The 25,327-nt window shown below is 41.3% G+C and overlaps 2 protein-coding genes across 4 annotated transcripts in view; both read right to left on the bottom strand.

The window, feature by feature from the left end:
* Nucleotides 1-25,327, bottom strand: part of LOC311077845 (uncharacterized protein) — a 372,280-nt gene that overhangs the window by 41,650 nt on the left and 305,303 nt on the right. The window lies entirely within an intron of this gene.
* Nucleotides 1,288-18,044, bottom strand: LOC311078103 (uncharacterized protein). Of its 2 annotated transcripts, none has more exons than XM_084106793.1 (7): nucleotides 17,818-18,044; nucleotides 8,872-9,201; nucleotides 8,441-8,782; nucleotides 2,602-2,664; nucleotides 2,434-2,475; nucleotides 1,922-1,963; nucleotides 1,288-1,833 (listed from the first exon to the last, which is right to left on the bottom strand). In XM_084106793.1, exons 1-7 carry the CDS (start codon nucleotides 17,876-17,878, stop codon nucleotides 1,724-1,726), a joined length of 990 nt encoding a protein of 329 aa, XP_083962919.1. In that variant the 5' UTR covers nucleotides 17,879-18,044; the 3' UTR covers nucleotides 1,288-1,723. The 2 variants fall into 2 exon arrangements, with proteins under 2 accessions (XP_083962919.1, XP_083962918.1); XM_084106792.1 differs by lacking the exon at nucleotides 17,818-18,044 and adding an exon at nucleotides 9,794-10,060.

Below are 25,327 nucleotides of genomic sequence, written 5' to 3'. Positions count from 1 at the left end.
ACTTAAAATTTCTTGTTGTCTGGACAATCTAGTTATCTCTACTCACAAAAATAAGTTGAAATAACTAAATTGCAAAAATATTTTTTACAGTGTATAAATATGAATATTTTGTTCTCAAATTCAAATCTACAAGCTCTCGAATTTTGCTACTCTTTTACCTTCATACAAGTATTCATTTAAAACGTGAATTCTAACTTTGAAACTTTCCAACAAGAGCAAGTTTAGTTACATTTGTTTTTACAGGAATGGAAGAGACAAAAACTTTTCTTTTAACTCATGATTTTTCATGGTCTTTATTGTAACATGAAAAAAATAACTTACATTTAATTGCGTGACATACACACTGCAAAGTCAAATTTTAGAATATTTTATGACAATATAATGTGAGCAGACACTGATGTAATTACAGACGGACGTCTCTCTGTAGAAGAAACAGCTGATATACAAGCTGAAGCAAGAGGATCATTTCAGCATGAGCTTCTGCATGAAGATGAAGGTTTTCAGACAGAAATCCAGCAGATAAACAGACTCCAGTCATGGAAGAGGCTTGTGAGACACTAGATTGAGTCTGGCCTGTATGAAAACACATCAGGGCTTCAGTCTCTAACTTTACTGTAGCTGTGATGATATAGATGAGATTCTGTGCTCTGACCAGATGATGATTCACAATAAATCTCACTCATATTCACAGGACATTCAACAAATATCTGCTCGTTCACACACAAATATATAATTCCTCCAAACACCAGAGAGATGAAAACTTCCCGTCTGCTCCTGATATGATGAGCTCATGATCTGTATCATTAATGTTTATTTGTGAAGGTCTTGTTCTTGTTCACAGAGGCGTAAAGTTCATCCTGCGGTTGATCTTCTCTTCCTCTGATGGCAGCATAAGTCACTGTATCATCATGATCCTGAAAGAACAGATTCTGTCCATCAATGTTTGAACCCCAGCGATTATTATTATTATTATTATTAGAGCATGAGCTTCATTTATCTGAGAGTCAAACTCATGTGCTGGTATCTACTCACATTGAGTGATTTTACTGGCTTTGTATTGGAAGAAGTGACCTCAGAATAAGTCACATCATCTGTCTGCTCCTAAACATCAATGCAAACGTGCAGAGAGTCAAGTTTAACACACAGAACAGACATATCTCTCACTATAATATGTAGGATAACACAAAAGCCTTTAATAAGTCACATTATTGAACAGACAGTGAACGTAATGTTTGATGATTTAGTGGACTCACATTGGCTCTTGCAGCGGGAGGAATGGACATGTTGATCGTCTCATTCGTCCCTTTATGATCATTCTCATCTTTGACCTTCAGAACAAACAGTTAAACTGCATGAATGACACTTTATTGAGCTTTAAAGACAGTAATCAAATCTAAATCACTGCATTACTGAACTCACCGCAGAGTCGCCAGTCCCTCTTTTATTATCTGAAAACAAGTGCCTCATGAAATATGACTTTTTATGATCAAACACACGTGCAAAAGACACAATATTAAGCATTAAGATTTTTCAACAATCAGATTTTGTTGAGGCATTAAAATGAATAATGAAAATGATTGTAGACTTGATAACTCTGTGAGATTGACATTTCAGGATTTCTCAGCAGGAATAAACTTCTATTTGAGAATTTCATATAATCCACATGTTTCTATGATACTTACAGTCTGAACATGATGTGTTTGTTTGCTCATCTGAACTGTTTTTAATTGTTGTAAAGGAGTAAATCTGAAAACTCACCAGCTCTTTTTCTGCAGATCAGCCAGAGAAGAGCAAGAAGGAGAACAGCGACTGCAGCGACAGAAATCACTATGACTGAAGAAGAGATCGAGCACAGAGTCAGAGACGGACAGGGCAGATTGGGGACAATTATAGACAAAGACAAAACACTGTGATTATGTACCTTGTGTGTATGAATGACCCTCAGAGTCTGTGACTGGTGTTGCTGAAAAGGAATTGGGACAATTATATACAAAGACAAAAGCCATCGACAATGGTGACATGCTTCATGCGGCAATGCATGCTGGGAGCCACCCATAGTATAAACCTCATGGCTCCCAGCATGCATTGCGGCACGAAGCATGTCACACCACACAACTCTATATAGTATGATATTGGACTTATTTTGATACTTTCAGAGATGGACAGGGCAGATTGGCACTGAATGGCATTTCAAATGATTCTGATCTACCTCTGACTTTTGATTAATGTCCTGTGATTAATTTATTGTTTATTGCTCTTCTTTCAAGAAACATAAGGAAAAAGTCAACTCAGCTCTTACATACTGATTATTTATATATGTGGTAGAGTGTCTATATGGAAAATTCATTCATTTTATCTATATAATTATGTTAGACAAAGCTGTTCTGTGAATAACATCATCAATGTCTTAAAAGCATCAGCATCATCATGTACCTTGTGTAGAAGGATTCACTGCTGTCGCTGAACCAGCTTGAGCTGTAAAAGATGAATGCTTGTTCAGATGATTCATACTGTACAATATTACCATTATATTTTAACTATAGATGGACAGAGCAGATTGGGGACAATTGTAGACAAAGACAAAACACTGTGATTATGTACCTTGTGTGTTTGTAGTCGAATGATCCTGAGAGACTGTGACTGGTGTTGTCGTATCAGCTTGAGCTGAAAAGGATGAATGTTAGTTGAGATGCATCATAATAATATCCAGAATGAGGAGAAGAAGAGGTGAGGCGTAGCAAACCTAGCATCTTAAACTTTATTTTACCAAACTAAAGAGAGAAATCCAACATGAGAACACACACAGCAAAATCCCCCGATTTCATTTAACTCTGCTGAGTACATATGGTCCCACTCTGAAGAGTGTTAAAGTTAAGCCGGGTTCACACTGTGCGATTTGGCCGTCTGAGACAAATTTTGCAAATCCTAAAAGATTCCTCTGATCCTAGACTAAAATCTGAAGTCTTTGAACGTTAGTTTGACATGTTCACCGACAGCCGATTAATGACTGTTGCAATCAAATTTTACCTCAGACGAAATTCTGTCAGTGTCAGAAGATTTGACTCTTAGTCCTGCAGTGACTTCTAATACGACGACCGTCAAATTGTCTTCGTTTTTCAAGACGAGCCGTGACCAAAATTAACGTTAGAGATTTCTTTGAAGCCACCATTTCAATCATGAGTGTAACGCAGCTCACGGCCACGGAACAAAGTCATTCATGATGTAAAACTCCAGACGAGTTTTCTTGTGTCGTCCGTTTTTAATGCATCTTCACTGTCGTACACACTGACATTAATGACAGCTGAGATCTTACAGTGTGACATGACTTACAGCGAGGATCATGTTCGTACAGTCTGACAAGCAACAATCGTAAAGGACTATTATAAATCACACAGTGTGCATCCAGCTTAATGAGGGTTATGAGAAGTTAATGAGATAATAATGGGATTAATTAAGTGATGATTGAGCATTACTGATGAACACCTGCTGTTAACAAGCAGAATCACTGAAGGAAAGAGAAACACAAGAACTACAACTGTCTTCAGACACAGCTTTAGATGAAATCAACTGAAGATAAAAAAAGACATTAAGGCCCTGTCCACAAGAACACGTGTGATTTTTCTATGCCGTTCGTCCACACGCAAACGCAGCATCAGGACACTGAAACCGAACCTTTTTTAAAACTCCTGCCAGGGTGAAGATTTTAGAAACTGTAGATTCTGGTTTGTGATGTTGGAACCGGAAATAACTTTTTTCCAGGCTTCTGATTGGACAACAGGGCAATAAGGCTGGGTTATATCGCCACCTGTTGGTTTGGCATGCTCTTGACAGCTAATGTTTTTGTTTTTTCATGTGGACGAAATTTTTCTTTTAAACGAAGGAGGAAACTCTGCGTATAAAAATACCCAGTGTACGTATGGACTAGGCCTAAATCTCTGAAGATCAGCAATTGGAATTTGGGATCATTTTACTGACTCTCTCGTTGAATCTCGTTTAGCAAAATGAACAAATCTTTAATCGAGTCATTTTGTTAATTTAAGTGGCTTTAAATGTTATACTTTTAACAGCTAAATACCCTGAAAACATCCACCTATGCAATCTTGATCATATTTTGAATTAAGAAATCATTATAATGCAGCCAAAGAAAATTTACAGGGAACATAAATATTTAATTTACCTTCCGAGTCTTTGGTTCATTTGTCACGTGACAGACGCAATGAACGGATCGTTCATGAATGACCCATCACTACAGCAGAGGAGGATTAAACAACTCCACAAACATCATTACCAGCTTCACTTATTACTAACCAGACTGACTTTATTTCTGTCATCCATTTACAGAAGCTCTTATTGAGAATTAACCGAGGTTTAGATGTTGATCTTTTATTTGAAAATGTTTATTGAAAATAGAATAATACACTAATCTTATCCCTGACCAAAAGTGATTATTTGTTATTAATAGATTATATTCACCAACAATACTTTCTTGCCACAGATCAGAGATTCTGAATTTTGATTTTTAAATACATTAAAGGATTTTTAGACACACACAGACATCAAGATTCAACATATGAATCTCAACAATGGTGACATGCTTCATGACGCAATGCATGCTGGGAGCCACCCATAGTATAAAACTCATGGCTCCCAGCATGCATTGGGGCATGAAGCATGTCACACCACATAACTCTATATAGTATGATATTGGAATTATTTTGATATTTTTTTAATATATTTTCTCCAATAGCCCAAACATACACACAGGCCTATATAATGCTGTGTAAAACAAGTGTAAAACAAATTTATAATCAGCTCCATATTGGATTCCAAGTGATCAAGAGCTTAGAGCATTTCATTCAAACACATTTCAAGAGTTCACCAGTAGAGGACACTCGTGCAACTATGCTTTGGGACACACTTACTTTAATCTCATACACTGTTTAGGAAGGATAGTATGGATATTGAGACGCAGGGCGAGGCTGTATTTACATCCACTTTTTATGTATGTTAAAGAGTATGCCAGAAGTCTCCGGATGGTCTACTATTTCTGGCATTAGAGGAATTGAGCATTAGAGGAAAAAATAAGTGAAGTCGGCCATTTTCTCTTCAGTTTCATCTGAGCTGTTGAGGTGAATGGCAGGACAAACTTTCTCCGGTCAAACAGAAAAAAAAAATGTAGGCAGAGATAACTATTTATCTTTAAGGTAAAAAATATTCTTTTAAAAAGATATTTAAATCAGTTTATTTCATATTAGGGTCATAAAACACCCAGACTTGTTGAATAACTGAAGTTTTATATGTTAAACTTGTAGCCGAGCATTTTATTTTGTGTTTCTCTCTTTTTTTTGTATATTTGTTTTGTTTACTTTTACATGTATGTTTTTTGATAGTTTTGTGAGTGGATGAGCAGTATTTTATGTCTGTTTGGTGTTTTTCATGGATCTACAGTGAATGCGCTGCATGGATGAGCTCAACATATTGTCTTCATGTGACGCTTTCTGGGAGAATCGAGTGAAAGAACCGGAGTGTTATATGAACACACTACTCTCACTGTTTATAATAAACATGTCATAGAATATGCATAACAGTGGCGGCTGCTGGTCTTTCAAAGAGGGGAAGCTCATTTTCGGCCTACATCATAAAAATTATTAATTTATTTATACGTAAATTCTACGCTCTGTGAAAAATGAATGTAATAATATAATAAAGGTATAAATAATAATATAATAATGTATAATAATAATGCTACTAATAATAAGATGTTTTTTAACTATTTTAATAATTATTTTTGAATTATTACTACTAATAATATAGAAATATCAATATAAAAATATCAAAATAAAAATATAATAAGTAATAATATAATAAAGGTATAAATGTATAATTGTGTGAAATTGGATAGCAATTTCGACAAGCAAATACCAAGAAATAGGTTGCAGCAGTTTGTCTTTGAAAAATCCGCGATGGGACTGAGCTGGAACAGCTTCAACATCAGCGACTTTTTATTGTATGAAATCACTGTCAATCAAAAGGAGATGCAACCTTTCGACAGACCCTCCAATCATCACGCAGAAGCCCGGAGTCCAGGCCAGCCCACTCCTCTATTCACCCCCAGAGACGCTGAGCTTCCGCGGGCGGGACATAATCGCAGCATTTATCCAATGACCATCTAGTTTCGAAGCACTGAAAAAAACTGTTCAAAGCAGACCCATTGAAGTCAATGGAAGCTGGGCTTCAACAGGGAAATGCACTGTGAGGCTACGGGAATGTATGAGAAGGAAATCGAGTCAGCCGACCTGCTATATGTAACTGATTCTGAACGAACTCGTCTTTGAGATGAACGTTTTCTAACGCATTTTTAGTCAATAAAATGTTAATACAATAGTACACATTTGACCATTCATTTTTTGACATTATAGGGGAGGCCGAGCTTTCCTTGCAGTCTTAAAGAAAAAGCCACTGATGCATATGTACGCTAACTGGGACACACCATAAAAGTCCATGAAATGAAACTAAAACAACAACTCAATGTGACAATCATACTGTAGAATATGACAGTCATATTTTGATGAGTTAACACTGAAGTCAAAGAAGCTTTTGTTCCCTCAGTTTGTTCTGGTTCAGTGATACTGATAGACCTTAGTGTTACTGACATTATGAGGGTCTTCTAACCAGTGGTGTAGTCTAGTTTTTTGTAGTGAGTATACTCTAATACCCCCCCCCCCCCCCCCCCCCCGCCGCATACTCACCCATCCCAGAGCGTCACCCCATAAGCACTACCACTCACTAATGCATACAGTATGCATCGACATGTAATTGAGAGCATTATGAAATACTAAGTGTTATCAATTTATTATAAGCAACACAAGACTTTAACAGCCAATGACATTTACAGATGGGGAGACTGGACTGATTTTCTACTGTTTAGTGTTAATCACCATCTAACTTAGTCAGATAAAGGTGAACTAAGTAACTTTTTTTACCTTAACTGAACAGCTTCGGAGTCATTGGAATGGTTATATTACTTATTTCGGGTTGAATGGTGGTCGTTTCGCACCCCCCTGGTGCCCGTGAGCGGAAAATACGCACTTGCAACTTTGAGCCGGCGGGCCGCCGCGTCAGGAAGTCTCACGTGATATCAGGTCTCGCGATGTAAACAATTGCTTTACGGCCAAAAGAAATCTGCTAAAATGCGGTCATTATTGCGCTCCCTCACGCTGTTTGAACCCGAATGAAGAAGACGTTTTAAAGAATGTCCCATCTGCTTTGATGTCGTGATCTACTAGCCTCTGGTGTCTGAGAATCGCCAACGAGTTTTTTCAACAGTGTTGTCAAATATCTATTCCGAAGCTGTAGGGGGAGCTCTAGAGAGAAACCTGCGAGCAAAAAGCGAGAATACAGCGAAGAAATCCCGAACTTACTGAATGCAGCTTTAAGAGCTACCTTTAGCCTTAGATGTTATATGAATATGGTCCCTGAAGCACAGGTTTTATCAGCTGACAATTTTCAAAAAAAATTTTTTTAAAACATTATAGGCACAAATACAAATTTACTTTTAGAAATGGTGTTTTTGAAAAAAAAAAAGTGTTATTTTAAAATACATTTTACTGTGCAATTTCTTTCTAATTAATTTGAGTTAGACCAAACTTTTATTTTGGTGGGTTGTAGATATTTGAGTTTCTGTGTGTTTTAACTATTATTATTATTATTATTATTATTATTAGGCCTGAAGTATACTCTACTGTGCAATAGTAATATATTTCTGTTATAATTTCTTCAAGTTATACCGAACTTTTATTTTGACAGGTTGTCGTAAAGACATAACAGTTTCTGTGTGTATATGAAACGAATGAATGACGATAGTTTTATCAAATGAAATGGTGAAATTCTCGTCAAGTGACTCTCATAGCTCTCTGCGATGAAATGCACATGTGTAGCTGTAGCCTACATCATGTCTCAATACAGTGAAACGCTGAAAACACCACGAGCGTGAGTCACCCGTGCTTCTCTGTGTGTGTGTGTGTGTGTGTGTGTGTAGTGGAGCACACGTTGAGCGCTCATTCCCAGAGACGCGTAGAACAATTGCAGTCTCTTTTTGCTTTAATATTCATAGACACTAGTCCATATCGAGATTTGATTCATTGTACAGCAGCTACTTTTGATTTATTTATTCAAAAATAGCCAAAATCCGTGACGTTCTGCATTATAGCAAGTTCCATTTGTGACTGGATTCCGCGATTCGATCCGTCGCTTCGCAAACACGGACGGGGTAAATTTATGAATGAAAGTGTGAAAGTTCTGACACAAAACGAAGTTGATACGTATCCTCACGCTTTTTTTAAGTGGGTATACGCAAATCCTTGGCCTTTTCTAGTGGGTATACGGCGTATACCTGCGTATCACGTAGACTACACCACTGCTTCTAACACTGTTTTCTCACCTGAATACTTGACAGTGTATCTGACTGAGGTCTTGACTTGATTTCTGCGAGTAAGCTGACATCTCCACTCTCTGTTGTTATCTTCATTCAGGAGTGTTGTAGTCAGAGTGATGATGATACAGCGATATTGATCTGATGATGATAATATCTGATATCTGGAGTCTGTCTTCAGATCAACACCAGCCTGATTCACCCACAACAGCTTAAGTTGTTCAGAACGAACCCAATAATCACAGGAGAGTCCAGTATATAAATACAACTGACAGGAGAGAGTCACAGAGCGGCCTGGACTGATCTCAGTCTGTGAGGATGAAGATGATGATGATGATGGAGACACTGAAACTGAACACAAGACACAAATCACAGACTCTTCAATCATCATCTGAGTTTAAAGGAAGAATTTTAAACTGACCACAAAATCATAAACTTACCGTGAAGAACATGCAGATAAACACGTTCATCAGTTCCTTTTTTTTGTTGTTTTCCATTCTCATCTATCCATTGTTGGCAGGTGTATAATCCAGAATCTTCTTTTGTGACGTTCTTGATGTTCAGAGAGCAGTCAGACTCCAGACTCAGTCTCTCATGTCTCTCTGTGTCTTTATTCTTTATCCCTCCAGCAATCAGTTCAACTGCTGCTACTGAATGTCTGAATCTGTTCCATGTAGTTGATTTGCAGCCAGAAAGAGCATTATTACAGGACAGACGCACATTTTCACCAGAACTGATGAATACATGAGTCTCATTCACTCCACTGGTTCCTGAAACACAGTATATCTCAGTGATCATTATGATATATATTAATAAATGAAAACATATACCAACATAAAAAGCAGAAGAATCAAATAGTCTTTTTTCCTGGTTTCCTCAAACACACTCTCCAGAATAAACTATTAGTCTTTATCAGAGAGCTGTTCAAATCACTGACAATTCTTCATCATCAGATGTTTGAGTGACACTATGTCCAGTATCAGGAATAATACAGTATGATCTGTGTGTATCAATACACAACTCTGAGATCACAACGTGAATGTGTGCAAGAATAAAGCATGTTCAAATTAACTCTTTCCAGACTAATTCCACTAAATGTTGTAAGGGTGGATTTCCTGCAAGACTGCCGAATGACTAAAGAAACATTGTCAGCAAGATGGTAGAAAACCTAGCCTGGAAATCCAGATCTAAAAGATTAATGGTCTGGCGTCGACTAATGAAGATCGGCTCGAGGGGCGGCACCAAGCATGCATTTGAAAATCTCGCTGCACGCAATTGGATAACATTACGACCAATCACAACAATAAACCCCAGCTACCAGCGGAGCTAACCTTATTAGACATTCTCTGATTATACTCTTACCGTATCTGGTCGGCGAAACAGCAAAAACGTCCTTCTTGCAAAGGAACGATTCGAGCGGTGTCTTCTGTTCCTCTTTTAGATAAAAAGCCAAGTCTAACTCGTTCATTGTAGTGGCCAAAGCCGTTTCAAACAACTGGTGTTCATCCATAGCCATCTTGCACTGCTTACTAATGACTTCGACGTCACATCGCTGTCGTCATCTCGCCTCTGGCCCGCCTATATCAGATAACCTGCTGTGATTGGTGCAGCTCAGATCGAGGGGCATATTTAATGAGCATCATTACTCGACGCCAGAGTAACTCGCTGAGCAAATTCAACTTGTTCTCTCGCGATAACTCTGGATTACCAGGGTAAGAAAAGGTACTCGGTTACCTAATGTAACCTCGGTTCTCTCTAGAAGAGGGAACGAGTATTGCGTAAGTTGCTTACGCATCGGGAAAGTCTTCTTTCTTCGAGATCTGAAGCCAAAAATTATCCTTAATTTTGTATTCATTGTCAACGCAGTGCGGCAGCCGGCAGGCTGTATGAGCGTGCTCATTGGCTGCTCAGCGGCAACTGCTTAAGCCTACCAGTGAGCCCTGTGGGACGTCACATCCAATGAGGGCGCTTCACGCCCTCCACACCCCTCTAACCGTCAAGATGGGTGTGGCCAGTGTGTATATAAGGAGGGCTCACAGGCTGAAATATCTGGTTTTCATAGTCTGAAGCGCAAAAGCTTGTGGCGCGTCACGGCAGGTTACGCAATACTCGTTCCCTCTTCTAGAGAGAACCGAGGTTACATTAGGTAACCGAGTACGTTCTCTTACGAGAGGTTCTCTCGTATTGCGTAAGTTGCTTACGCATCGGGAACCCCTTGTCAACGCCGTGCGCGCCGAGCATCCAGCACATGAATCCCAGGGAGACCGGGGAAAACATAACGCTGAAAACAGTTGGCCGGTCGGAGAAACGGACCAACACATGTACAAAGCACTTCACTTCGTATATAGATAGAGCGGCACAGCCAGTCTATACATATCAATGTAAACAGTGCGGCCGGCAGCGCGGGCCCACACAGTACATAAGCACATATTAGGGAAAGAAATAGAGCGGCTTTACCAGTCTATTTGTGGGGAGAATAATCCCCGGCGCGACAGAGTGTAAGACGGGCGGCCAGCAGCGCGGGCCAGCACTGGTAAACAAGCGCGTAACGGGGAATAAGGAACTGAGCGGCACAGCCGGTCTGAGTGCAAAATACTCCTTCCCTTGGTGCCATACCAGAAATATCACCAGTATATGAACGTAGTCTGCGCATGAGCGACTGGGCAGAGCATACATGCCACTTATACTGATAACAGTTTAGCCTGCAAGGCAGGAACTTCCAGGTTATAAAACCTCACGAATGTCGATGGGGAGGCCCAGCCCGCCGCCATACAAATATCATGAATAGAAATTCCGCTGGACAAGGCCCACGAAGAGGCCATACCTCTAGTGGAGTGGGCTCTGATACCCAAAGGGCACTGCAGGTGTTTGGAGGCGTAAACTGCTGCAATCACGTCCACTATCCACCTGGACAGGCTCTGCTTCGAGGCGGCGAGATAGCGCAGATAGCGCGTGCAGATCCCCCACGCGTTTTACTGAAGACAGAGCTATCAGAAAAACGGTTTTGAGCGAAAGGTACTTTGGATCCACGGATTCAAGCGGTTCAAAGGGATAAGCCTTCAGGGCCTCCAGGACCAAGGACAGATCCCAAATAGGAACCGAGGGGGGCCGCGGGGGATTCATCCGTCTTGCTCCTCTGAGGAAACGGATAATAAGCTTGTTCCTTCCTATTGCTCGGCTGCGCGTCGTCTCAGCGAACGCTGCAATAGCCGCCACATATACTTTGAGCGTGGAAGGGGACCTGCCCTTATCCAACAGCTCCTGTAGGAAGGAGAGCACTCGCGGAACCCCACATGTACGTGGATCCAAGCTCTTAGAAGCGCACCATTTAAAGAACACAGACCATTTAGGCGCATAGAGCCGCCTCGTGGAGGGGGCTCTAGACTGCGTGATCGTGTCCATGACCCCTTCTGGCAGGTCAACGGGTATCCGTTGATTACCCATGCATGCAGAGACCATCGTTCCGGATGGGGATGCCAGATCGATCCACCGGCTTGAGAGAGGAGATCCTTCCTCACCGGGATCGGCCATGGGGGTGAGTGCGACAGCCTCACTAGCTCTGGGTACCAGATTTGGTTCTCCCAACACGGGGCTATAAGAAGCACTGGGTGGTGCGTTTCCCTGATCCTAGTGATGACCTGTGGTAACAGGGAGATCGGAGGGAAAGCGTACAGCGGGAGGCTGGGCCAGATTTGGGACAGCGTGTCCACGCTTTTTGAGAAAAATTTCGGGCAATGAGCGTTGTCTTTCGACGCAAAGAGGTCGACCTCCGCTCTGCCGAATAGGCGCCAGAGGAACTGGACTGTCTGAGGGTGCAGGGACCATTCTCCCGGGGGAATGTTGTCTCTGGACAGTCTGTCTGGGCCGACATTCAGGTGGCCCGGCATGTGCGCGGCTCTCAGCGAGCGCAACGAGCGGTGAGCCCACACGAGAAGGCGTTCTGTCAGTTTGTACAGGTTCCTGGACCTGACACCGCCCTGTCGGTTCACATAGGACACCACGGACATGTTGTCCGAGCGGACTAGCACATGGTGATCCCGTATGAATGGGAGAAAACGCTTGAGCGCGTTCTCGACCGCTGTCATCTCCAAACAGTTTATGTGGAGGCATTTCTCCTGGTCTGACCACAGGCCAAAGACCGGTTTGCCCTCGAAAAGAGAGCCCCAACCTGAGGTGGAAGCGTCCGTCGAGATAACTTTGCGGTGTGAGATGGCTCCCATTGTCACTCCCCACTGGTACCAGTCGGCCGCTAACCAGGGCTTCAGTGCTGAAACGCAGCTCTGAGTCACTCTGATTCGAATGCCGCCAGAAGCCCAGGCTCGATACGCGATAGACCCAGCTGAAGCACTGCTGCAGCTGAAGCCATACAACCCAGGATCCTCTGAAATGTCTTGAGAGGTGCGGTGCTGCCCGGCTGGAAGGACGCGGCCAGGAGTCGAATGCAGCGCGCGCGCCGAGTCGACAGGCGGGCCGTCATTGCCACAGTGTCCAGATCCAAACCCAGAAAAGAGGTTGACTGACTAATGAGCTCTTGGTCCAGTTGACCGTGTGAAACCTATGATTTTGCCACTGAACCACAGGGGAGAACACATTACCTTTCGGTTAGCACGAGCATATAAGAGAGCGACCTCATGTTTGTTTGCAGGCGTGCGTGTATTAAAACAGGCTCGTTTACTGCAATAGTAATATTTCCAGCCGCCTGAACTTAAGAGGGGACTGAGAAATGTGTGAGAATTGGCGGTTTGTCCGGCTACAGCGGGACTAAAACATTCTCTCTCCTCTTTTCGCCGGTGAGTGAGGCGCGCGCGGTGAACGTTGCTCGTGACCGTCCACTCTGTCATCCCTTGTGAACGGCGCAATCTGCGCGGCCCAACAAGGGGGAGAGCGGGTTCGCTTTCTGTATGTAAGAAAAGCTGGCCGCAAGCTTGGAGAAGCGAACAGCATAAATTTTTAACTGCCGCGAGAGCCGGGATCGAACACGGGTCTCTGGCGCAAAAGCCAACCACAGGGGAGAATACATTAGCTTTCGGTTACAGCGAGCATATAAGAGAGCGTCATCATGTCTTGTGACGGCGTTTACTTGCAGGCGTGCGTGTATTTATAACAGGCTCGTATACTGCGATATGAACAATTCCAGTCGCCTGAACTTAAGAGGGGACTGAGAAATGTGTGAGAAATGGAGGTAGGTCCGGCCACGGCGGGACGAAAACACTCTGTTCTCCTTTTCGCCGGTGAGTGACGCGCGAGGACGGAGTAGCTTTCTTGTAACGTAAAGAGAGCTCCAAGACCGTCCGCTTCTGCCATCCCTTGTGAGCGGCGCAGGTTGCGCGGCTCGAACAGAGGGAGGGTGTCTATCTCATTCGCCTCATACCCTGACGCGGCGGCGCGGGCGAGAGCCGGCGGTTGAGCGGCCGGGAGGGAGAAGCTCGAGGGAGAGGTTCCGGCGAGCTCCTCAGTCACATCAGTCTCCGGTGGTCTCTGCGAGCAGCGCTTCTTCTTGCGCGGCCCGGCAGGGACAGGCGGAGCGACAGCTTGGTTGAAAACTTCAAGTCGAGCCCGCAGGGTCGACATTGAAAGTTCTTCGCACTCGGGGCAGCCGCCCGTAGAGAGTGCGGTGGTGGCGTGCTCGCGGCCCAGGCAGAGAGCGCAGATGAGGTGGCGGTCTCCGTTGCTGGGCGGGGCACAGCACGAGCCGCAGGAAAAACGAGGCATTTTGACAAAAACGCCTCGTGCTCTTTTAGAACAGTGAGAGAAACTGTGTGTCGCAGGGCGAACACACACAGCAGTAATAAAAGGATATGTCGCCGGATAGCGTAGCAGGCACGGATGGCTGAAGGCGGCGAAGGCGGCCGGCTTCCTCAGGCACTGTCCTAAGGTCGCTGGTTTCAACGGCGGTGGCTCTCAAGATCCAGCGATGCGTAGAGCTTCGCTGAAGACTAGAAAATCAGATATTTCAGCCTGTGAGCCCTCCTTATATACACACTGGCCACACCCATCTTGACGGTTAGAGGGGTGTGGAGGGCGCGAAGCGTCACACAGGGCTCACTGGTAGGCTTAAGCAGTTGCCGCTGAGCAGCCAATGAGCACGCTTATACAGCCTGCCATGGTCTGCCGGCTGCCGCACTGCGTTGACAATGAATACAAAATTAAGGATAATTTTTGGCTTCAGATCTCGAAGAAAGAAGACTTTCCCGATGCGTAAGCAACTTACGCAATACGAGAGAACCTCTCGTAAGAGAACTGTACATTTCTTGTCTATTCTACCCACTGCCACTTATACCAACGACGGAAATAAGCGCAGTTACAATAGATTAAAGGCAGGGTAGGTAGGAATGGTCTAAAAAACTTCTTTTTCAAATTTGTTTAAACTTTATGTACATATCAATACATAATTAAAATGTAAGTACTCTGAAAAAGAAAGTATAAAAATCGAGTGTCTGTAGACCTCTCACGACTGTTTTAAAGACAGTTCATTATTTCCATTCACTCCACCCCCTCCCTTCTGGGCTCCTTCCAAAGCCACGCCCCCAAAACACATGAACGCGCGACTCCAACCGCTGAGCTGAAGACGCATTATTTACCTGAGACAAGCAGAGAGGAAGGAGCACAGTGCATGTAGTGACATCATGTCAGAATCACATGTAATAAAAAAATCTAACGCTAATTGCTTATGAATATAAACAAATAAGATGTATTTTAGTACTCACTATCAAGCTTGCATATTGATATTGGTAAATTTAAAATATATATTTTTTGATTCGCTAACGAGCTAGTTATATAAGCTAAAAACAGGTTGCATTGATACACTTTTTTACATTACCATCAGTTATATTGTGATGAAGATGAATTTCGTGTAAGATTCATAACATATATGGTGTTCTGCATGTAGGGGTGGGAGATATTGACAAAAATGAATATCTCGATATTTTTTTCCAATATCTAGATATCGATATTCAGGCGATATTTTTGCCATCCTTCAAAGAAATGTGAGCAAACTGGCAAAGAAGGTCCAGTTGGTCTTTTGACTTGCTGCATTTGACCTATATTATTCTAGGCTATAGAAAAAAACAATAAAGGAGCTAACTAAACATAATCTGTGGCAGCCCCTACTTTTTCCACTTAAAAAAAAAAAAAAAAAAAAAAACTTAACTAGGCACTTCTTGCAACAGTGATTATTAAATCAAACAACAATATTGTTGATGATCAATTCAAAGTAAAAAAAATATAACATTTTCAAAACGGTATAAATCCATTCATTTTTCCCCCAAAACGCTATAAATCCATCTTTTTTTTCTTTTTTTTTTCTAAATTTATGGTTTGTCTTTTAAAAAAAGTTTTTGTCTTTTATTTTTCGTGTTTGCATTTATGAGGAAAAAACAATATTACTTGACAGTTCTCCATTATGGACGCGAGCGCTCTGAAAGCTGCACTAAGACTTTCAAACTTTCACAGAGACCTCAAAACAGAAAGCACAAAGCCTTTCTTTAAAACGAATTTCGTTTTGTATTAATTGTATCTTAATTTTAATATATTTTTTTTTCATTAATTCATTAATATTTTCATTCCTGGATTAAATACATAAAGTAAATATAGGCTATCAATCACAACATAAGGTGCTTGAACTGGAGATTATATCATCGTGAACCGAACCGTAGCCTCGCCTCACAGGCCTAAAAAATGTGGAATATATTTACAGAAATCTGGTTCTAAACAAAACCATCCAAAACAAAATAAAACTATGTAGCCTAAATGTGCATTTCTCCGGTGCATGCGTTCACTAGCCTACTGCGAAGATCGCGAGTCAAATATCGTCAACTTCATCTTTGCAGCCGACACAGAAATTAATAAACAATTAAAATGTCTTATTGCAATATTTTACACATTCTTAATCATTACTTTTGCTGGTTCTTTGAGGCAGCTTTTTAGGTTTATGGCGTTTTGGAAAAGAGCTCTTCACGTACGTACAAACACCGTTTCACCAAGGCACAGCAGCCCTTCAGCACATAAGAACAAAAAGAGAAAAAGCACGGACTTACTAATTACGAAACTTTGATGTGGTTGAACAGCTGAAACAGTCACAAATTCCTCTGCAACTCAAACCTTCTCAGTACGAGTTATGAAGGAAGAGAACAGCATTACAGTTTTCAGCGCGTCCTCCTTTGATTGCTGTGTTGTGACTGGAAAAGTGCATGCAGGAGCACATGCGCAAAATGTAGGTTTGTAAAATGTCCTTTTGTAAAATAAAAATAATTTTAGGGCGAAGCAGAGGAGGTCGTGCAAGAGGCCGTGGCGTGCAACTAGGGTCCGAGGAAGTAGAGGCTGAGGACGGGGTGGTCGCTGGAAAGCCACGATGATATTGACACGCGTTTTATTTCTTTGTTTATCCAAAGACTTTTTGTTCATTACCTTTTCTTGTACTGTCTTCTTTTTTTGCCTTGTTTGCCTTCACTAACTGCATGCCGGTAATGTGAATTTTGATTGCTCTTTCTCTGCCATTGTTTTGCTATTCCTAGGTTCCGTGCCTCTCGAATTCCTCAAATCAAACGTGCGCGCGCAAGTGGGCAGATCCCGTGGCAAAAGGGTGGTTGCCATGGTTGCGAGAGAGAGTGACAGTCGCCTAAGCCAATCCTTTGATTCGTCCCGAATCGAAATAATGAGCTGTGTTTAATACAGATTAAACGGTCTAGAGTCACTTGATTTTTATACTCTTTTTTTCAGAGTACTTACATTTTAATTATGTATTGATATATATAGAAAGTTTTAACAAATTTGGATCTTTTATTTTTATATAGTCCTACCTACCCTGCCTTTAATATGTGGTAGAGCGTTGCTATAGAGAGTGACGATATTGTATTGCAATAGATAGCACTATTATACTATATATCAAGTCAGTACCAAATCAAAACTAGTTAGCACATTATTTGTAATTGAAAGGGTTTATTGACAACATGGTTAAAATTATACTTAAAATAGTTACAAAATAGATGTATGAGATGATAATAACTTATACCATTACTTGTACCAGCATATATGTAAAATGTTACCACAGAGAGAGAGAGAGAGAGAGAGAGAGAGAGCCCCAAGAAAGGGACCCAGAGAATAAAAGAGACAGAGCAACAGTTTCAATCTTCTTTTATCCTTTCCCTGACCATGTGACTAAAACCCAAATGTGAGACGTTCAAACTGACCAATCAGATAATTACAACTTCCCCCATGGTACTAAATGTGTGACAATTCATCGAACCCTGATGTACACACATCTTGGCCTACAGTGATCACTATCAGCCCCTCTGTGCCTTTAGGAACTACAAATGGTCATTGTGGTGGAAAGAGGAGGTGGAAAACAGTAAAGCAAACGTCTTTAGAGAAAATACAGATTTCTTTACCTGTGAGAAGTGAAGAGAGAATGATCAGTCCCAGCAGACACAGATCACACTTATCAGCCATTTTGTGTTTCTGTCAGTCTTTCTCTTCATTATATATAGTTACAGCTCTTCCTTTAAACATCATCCGCTCCTCCTCTGGCTGGTAACTTCCTCTGTTCTGATCAAATGAGTGTTGAAATCCTGCTAGAGTTGCTGTTTAGTGACACAACGCCACAGTGAAGTGTTGCTTTAAGTGTGTGTGAAACGTGTGAGAAGTGCATACTGTATACTGTGAACACACTGTCTCAACACACATCTGCTCTGAACAGTTTATTGGCTACTTTTGCACACAAGAGAATGACTGTTAGTCTCACTTCTTTATTTTAGCAGTTTCCCGCATGGCATTAAAATCCAGAAATAAAATAATTGCATTATTAGTAATAAAATTAGTTTGCTACTAAAAAGGTTTCCACTATCCATGACTAACTTGTAGAAAATGAATTCTAAAACAGTTTTTAAGGTATTTTGAAATGATTAACGTCAGCTCCAGTTTGGTGAAACAGAAAGTATTTGCACAAACTTCATGAGCGTCTGTAAAGCAGATATTAAATGTCTTCAGGAAGAGTTTCTACACATGGATTGTAATGTTCTGCTTTACTCTGGCAACATTTTTGCAAGACGGTAAAATACATTGCATTGTGCACGTTTCACAACAGTTTCAAAGTGAAATGTCCAGTGAGTGGCGCTAAAAAGCGCGTTTAGTCTTTTTTCTGGAACAGATGAACCTGAATATGGCAACGTTTTATTACGTCGAAGTTTGTCCCTGTTGCAGTTGAAATGTCCGGTGAGTGGCGCTAAAAGATTAAAGGGGGGGTGAGTTTTTTACACTGTTAAAGAGTTGGATTCCCATGCTAAACATGGACAAAGTTTCAAAAATTAAGTTGTAAGTTTGAAGGAGTATTTTTGTTCCAAAAATACTCCTTCCGGTTTGTCACAAGTTTCGGAAAGTTTTTTTCAAGTATGGGCATGTGTGACGTCAGATGTGGCGGAATTTCCTTATATGGGTCCTAAGGGCACTTCTCACGGAAGGTCACGGGCGCGCGCACTCGTAGACCAGAGAGAGAAGAGAGCAAAAGCAGTACCTCATCAAAGCACTCTGCTCGGCTTTTGGGAAGTCAATGTCACCAAAGAAGTGGGTTTTTGGTTGCCAGGGCAAGACAACCCTGCACAGATTCCCAAAGAACCCAGCGTTAAGGGACCAACGGATGGAGTTTGTTTTTTCTGAGCATCAACGGAGTTGTGCAAGACTGTTTGTTTACTGCATTTCGACGATGATTGTTTTATAAACAAAGCCCAGATCGACGGATTTGCAGATCGTCTAATGCTTAAGGATCGAGCAGTCACAATGATAAAGGTTCACGGCTGTGCGTTGGAACCGGGCGGTGAGTAAAACTGCTTCAAATGTCTCTGTGTGTTGTTAGCTCAGCGCGTTAGCACACAGCTTTAGCTCCGCCCACACGGCACGCCTCCAGCCGCTCGTTTTTTTCCGGAAAGACTCAGTAAAGCCTATCTTTCTTTTATAAATATAATAAAACTAAAGACTTTTTGGAGATATGAAGGATGCAATACTACTCTATAGGTACTCAAGATTAACAGGAGATTGAGTGAAAATGAGCATTTCACCCCCCCTTTAACCATCACGTTTTAAAATAACGTACACCTACACTATACCCTAAACCTACCAGATAGTGTTAACAAAAGCTAATGCGACATGGAAACGTAATCGTAGCCATGGTATTTAAGATTATTTATGAACTTTGAGCTCTTATATCATGACTCGTCTTTCACAGCATTCGAACCCAAGGTCTTCCAGCTGAGCTACTGAGCAAGCTTAAAGGTGAACTAAGTAACTTTTTTTACCTTAACTGAACAGCTTCGGAGTCATTGGAATGGTTATATTACTTATTTCGGGTTGAATGGTGGTCGTTTCGCACCCCCCTGGTGCCCGTGAGCGGAAAATCCGCACTTGCAACTTTGAGCCGGCGGGCCGCCGGCCGCCGCGTCAGGAAGTATCGCGTGATATCAGGTCTCGCGATGTAAACAATTGCCTTACGGCCAAAAGAAATCTGCTAAAATGCTGTCATTATTGCGCTCCCTCACGCTGTTCGAATCCGAATGAAGAAGACGTTTTAAAGAATGTCCCATCTGCTTTGATGTCGTTGATCTACTAGCCTCTGGTGTCTGAGAATCGCCAAAGAGTTTTTACAACAGTGTTGTCAAATATCTATTCCGAAGCTGTGGGGGGAGCTCTAGAGAGAAACCTGCGAGCAAAAAGCGAGAATACAGCAAAGAAATCCCGAAACTACTGAGCCCTGCTTTAATAAGTTATCATAAATGTGTGTGAAAACGATTAAAAGTGCTTGCTGTTTTACTGCCTCTAGTCACAATGCCTCTAATGTTGCCACTGGAACGTTTTTCCAACGAGTCAGTGTTGGCTATATTTTATGAATACCTTGGTGTGTCATTATGAGAGTCAGTTTGTGTCATCGGCACCATGCTCTGAAGATACTTGATATTTCTTCCTTGTAAAAATATAATGATAATATCATTATATAATATAATAAGATAATATCTTTTTATTTTTTCCTTTTGTAATGAAACAGGTCTTGACATATTTCTTGAGTCACACCGAGAACAATCATGCCGTAGTCGGACTGAACTTGCTGTCTGCAGTAATGGTTGTCTTTTGTGTCGATCACAGTCAGGTTTGTTTGGACTCGTTGTGTTTCATCATCGTCTGCCTTAATCACTCTTTTGTTGTCATGGACACTAATGATTTTCAGCTTTACACTCATCATCATCATCATCACCTGTATTTGTGTTCAGTTCTGGTTCAGTCAGTGTCCGGTGTCGTCTTTAGTGGGTGTGTTGCATGTTACTCTGTTCCTGTTTGGATTACCTGTTGATTTAATTAAATATTCATCTTCATCTTCATGTGTGTTTCTACACACGCGTGACAGTCTCTTTGTGTTGTGGCTTTGAGCTCTAGTGTTTTCAGAAGCATTTCATCACTGGCTGTGAGAACTCAGTTAGTTTGACTGCACTGGTTTAACCCACACACAACTGTGATCATCTCTGAACCCAGTTTAGGCGGATGGGTGTGAATTCACACATTCAGAAAACTGTTCCTCTTCTTTCTTGAGAGTTTCTTGAGAGCAAGCAACCTCTATACGATATAGCTGACTACGCCACCCTGTTAAACAGGGAAATATAAATATTAATGAATTGAACCTACAAAGGACACACAGGAACGTGGTTATCGAAAGGAGGGCCTGAGACGTGGATACCAAAAGATACAAAATTTTATTTCAATCATGTAGCAGTAATCTTAAAACATTAAAAGACTGAAGGAGCAGGTTACACATACAAACATTAAAGAAACATAATGTTTGAAAAGGAGGCCTTTTCAAACATGAAAAGGAGGCCTTTTCAAACATGAAGAGGAGGCCGAGGCTTACCAATGGCAGGTAAACTAGTTTAATGAGCACAAGACTCCTATACCACCCTGTGCACAGGTCTCACCACAACACACACACACACCAACAAGGTCAAGCATGAACACACAGCACTCCGTGACAGAATCCCACCACCACACACGAGGGCCTATGAGCGGCTGGCCCTGAAGCCTCGGCTCCTATAACGAGATACAAAATTAACAAAATGGTCTCCAAATAAACAAAGCAAATAACAATATATGCTGGAAAACAGGTGTCACAATACACATGAACCGAGCGCACACGCGCTGACGAGCGAGTTCGTCACAGGAGAAATCAGGCTAGACGAAACAAACAAAAGAGATACAGCAATGGCACTGAAGAACAATAAAGTAAATGTACAAAAAGCAACCAGGATCGACAAAGCAGCAGCATCAAATAGTGTCGCCCCACAGGCCTCACTGAACACACGGTACCCGAGAACAGATTATTCCTGTTAGAATTTAAACAGAAAATTACTCCCAACATAACTATGAATGAACGTTGCGCAGTAGCGGTAGTTACACGTACCTTTATTTCATAGCGGGTCGCAAGTCCAAGTCCCGCACACAGAAGACTATCGCCATGCCAACAGAAGCACGGGAATGCAGGAGGGGCGTATGAATAGCCGCCGCCAACAACCCCAGCAACAAACCATCCACCATAATGCTATAAACCAAATGACTGTTACATAAAGTCAAATCTATGTGCTAACTAGTTAACCAAACAACGCACAGGGCCGGCGTGTGCACTTCTGCCGCTCTAGGCGAAAAACAATTGTGCAGCCCCTAGGGCTGGTCCGAATACCATTTTTTGAGCTTCGAAGCTTCGGTAGTAATGAACATCGAATATATGAAGCTTCAGGGAGAGGGGGCTGAACATATTCTTCTCTCTAATAAAGGCAGGAATCTCTATATGTCTGTCTGTTTGCATTTTGATTATTTCGAGAACCGTTCATCCAATCGACTTCACAAGGGAGTGCAGTGTCGCATTTGGTGCATTATAGATGGACACGCGAGACGCGACAAGTTCAGAATTTATAAACTTTTAGTAGCCTAGCCTATATAGAACAGCGCGAGCGGGAAGCGGCGCGCCTCACGCGGGCAGGGCTTATTTGCTTATTTATTAAACGCACACACACAGGTCTGTTAACTTAAGCAAGGCTACTTTTAAGGTAGTCTAATATTTTTCTGACTAAAAAATTACTGACACAGTAAAGGGTAGATTTAAATAAAGAAAAACAAAATTTAAATAAAGAAAAAACGAAATTTAAATAAAGAAAAACGAAATTTAAATGTACACTATGGAATTTTTTCTCCACTAGGGGTCGCTAACATATTTACAATATCAAAGGCGTAGTTTGATGACGCAACATTTGCTAAGAATTATGGATCTTGTCGTCAACGTCAAGCCGACCGATCTAATAATGTTTATGGATGACTGAATACATCGATGTTTTTATCATGACTGTGATATGAAGCAGTTCGGGATTGCTAAGAGACAGCTATCAGCTCCAAACGCGACGCGAGTCCCACGGATATAAAAGGAATATGGACATTTCATTCTACCGAACTACACGCAGAATCACTACTCACAGGTCAGTTTATTAGACAAATTAAACTTGTGAGGTAACGCAGCGCTGTTTCACCTGGTCTAACATTACACCATCACACTAAACTGCATTTGAATGTGTTGAAATGTATGTGTTAGTTTGTCTGTATGAGACTAGCAGTAAACTAGATCAACATTAGAATAACATACAGATCATATTCTGACATTTTATCATTGTTGAACTATATAACATTGATTAGTTTTATGTAAATCTGCTCACCTGTTTAATAAAGTACATGTAGGAGCGGTCGAAGTCTCGGACGTGGAGCTCTCGTTTATATACTGTCTGTGGGAGCTCTCGGCATCTCGAAAACACAGCGCTGATATTGATTCTCAGTTTAGTTCTCCTTTTTTATCCAAAGTCTGCTTGCCATGGTCCATAATGTTTGAACGAAACAACAACAGCGTGCAGATAGACATTGCGAACTACAGTGGTCCACGTCTGTCGTCTTGGTTACTATCAGAGGGCTCTGGTTCATAGCTCTGGTTACCATGGCAGTACAAGCGGAAACCAGGGACAACGCGGATATGACGCCATTGACTGCGACAAAACGGAAATAAAGAAACGTGCCGTGTCTTCGAATTAAATTAAAATTTCTCCTGGTTTGAAAGTTGTTGGAAACAGTCGGGATAATGTAAGTACACAACTAAAAAAAATATGTAACATAGATATAGTGATTTTTGCTATTTTTAAAGCAAAAAAAATACATATTGTGCCTTTAAATAAAGAAAAAGCGAAATTTAAATAAAGAAAAAACGAAATTTGAAAAACGAAATTTAAATAAAGAAAAAACGAAATTTAAATAAAGAAAAACGAAATTTAAATAAAGAAAAACGAAATTAAGTTAAATTAAAAACGAGATTAATTTAGATTGATAATAACGGGTAAAAAGGCTAATACATTTTGTTTCTGTTATTCTATTTTCCACAATGTCAAAGCAACGCAGCTTAACCCAAAACACAAGCTCAGGCTGTCCACACACACTCCGCTGTCCTGCTCTAGCCAGAGAATACTCCCGTTGTATGAACACTTTAGTAGGCCAAGAGGAAGCAAATATATTAGTTTGGGTTCCTTCAACTGTCCATCCTATTAAAATGGCTATAGGTAAAAAAAAAAAAAAAAAAAAAAAAGAGTAGGCCTATTGTATTTCACCAGATTTTATAATGTTAAACATATTCAAGCGTGAATGAGAACCCTTTCGAGAGGGATGCCAGGTGTGCAACATTTTTTTTTAAATAGAAATTCCGGTAAGCTGTGCTAGCGGTCTCTTGGTTCTGTGGTGGACTTGACGGCGTGTCATCCTTGCAAATACTCCCTGGATCAATATATTTTAACAACGAACCCCTCTGTTGTTGGTGTGCTTTCTCCTTCAAAAGTCTCGATTCATGAACGATCCGTTCATTGTCAGGTGACAAATCATATAGCCTATTTTGTGAATTGTTCTTTCCCAGTTGGCTCACATTTTGCCGCCCTTACAAAAATGCCGCTCTAGGCAATTGCCTAGTTCGCCTATATGGACGCGCCGGCCCTGACAACGCATACCTCAAAGCGGACGGGATGAAACAAACCGGAATGGGCGGCAATGACGCACAGGCGGTGACCACACACACACACAAACAGTGCATTCGAATCCCTTTTTATACGCTCCCTCATGGAATATAATTGGACACTACATTACCCACGAGCATTAAATTAATTGAAAACGAAACTCGGTATGTCCCACCACATGAAGAAAAGAAAAACACAAGAACTACAACTGACTTCAGACACAGCCTTAGATGAAATCAACAAGAAGACACTCTCAGTTCCCGCCTGAAGATGAAGCCTACCAGTTGGAGGATTCCCTGTATGAAGATCCTAAGATGTTTAGGCAAAGAAAATAGATTATATATTATAGATTATAAAAATACAGACATTGACATAGGTGTAATAATCTTTAAACAGAGCTAACCGTTAGGCAGTTGCCTAGAGTGTTGTGAGTAATGCCAAGTAAGCCGTGAAAGACCGGCACATTAGGCCGTGGTGAGGAGAAGACAGCTTGAGTTAGTGAGTTATTAGTGAGTTAGCCTCGATAGGCCGAATGAAAAAGCTGGGTTGGCTAGGAAATAAATAAGTAAGGGAAACTGCCACCACAAACAGAAGTTTGTATAGATAGTATGCTTACCTCAGGAGATTTAATATGCAAGATTTATGATATTCTGTAGCTTTCCTGACGCTTCTTAGTAACAAAGATATATTTAGTGTTAGCAAAAGAGGATGTTAGTAACGTGTAATGTGGTTAGGTTTTGAGGTTTGGAGAGAGTCACGTAAGTCTGATATGCATTAATACTGTATGTGATGACCCTTAACTCATGAAGAGTTGCTTAGGTACAGAATGGGGTAGAAT

The sequence above is a fragment of the Abramis brama genome (assembly GCF_963993115.1).
Source record: "Abramis brama genome assembly, chromosome: 1".
NCBI classification, from domain to species: domain Eukaryota; kingdom Metazoa; phylum Chordata; class Actinopteri; order Cypriniformes; family Leuciscidae; genus Abramis; species Abramis brama.
Note: the sequence above shows the minus strand (reverse complement) of the source record. Positions and strands in the feature narration are given on the sequence as shown.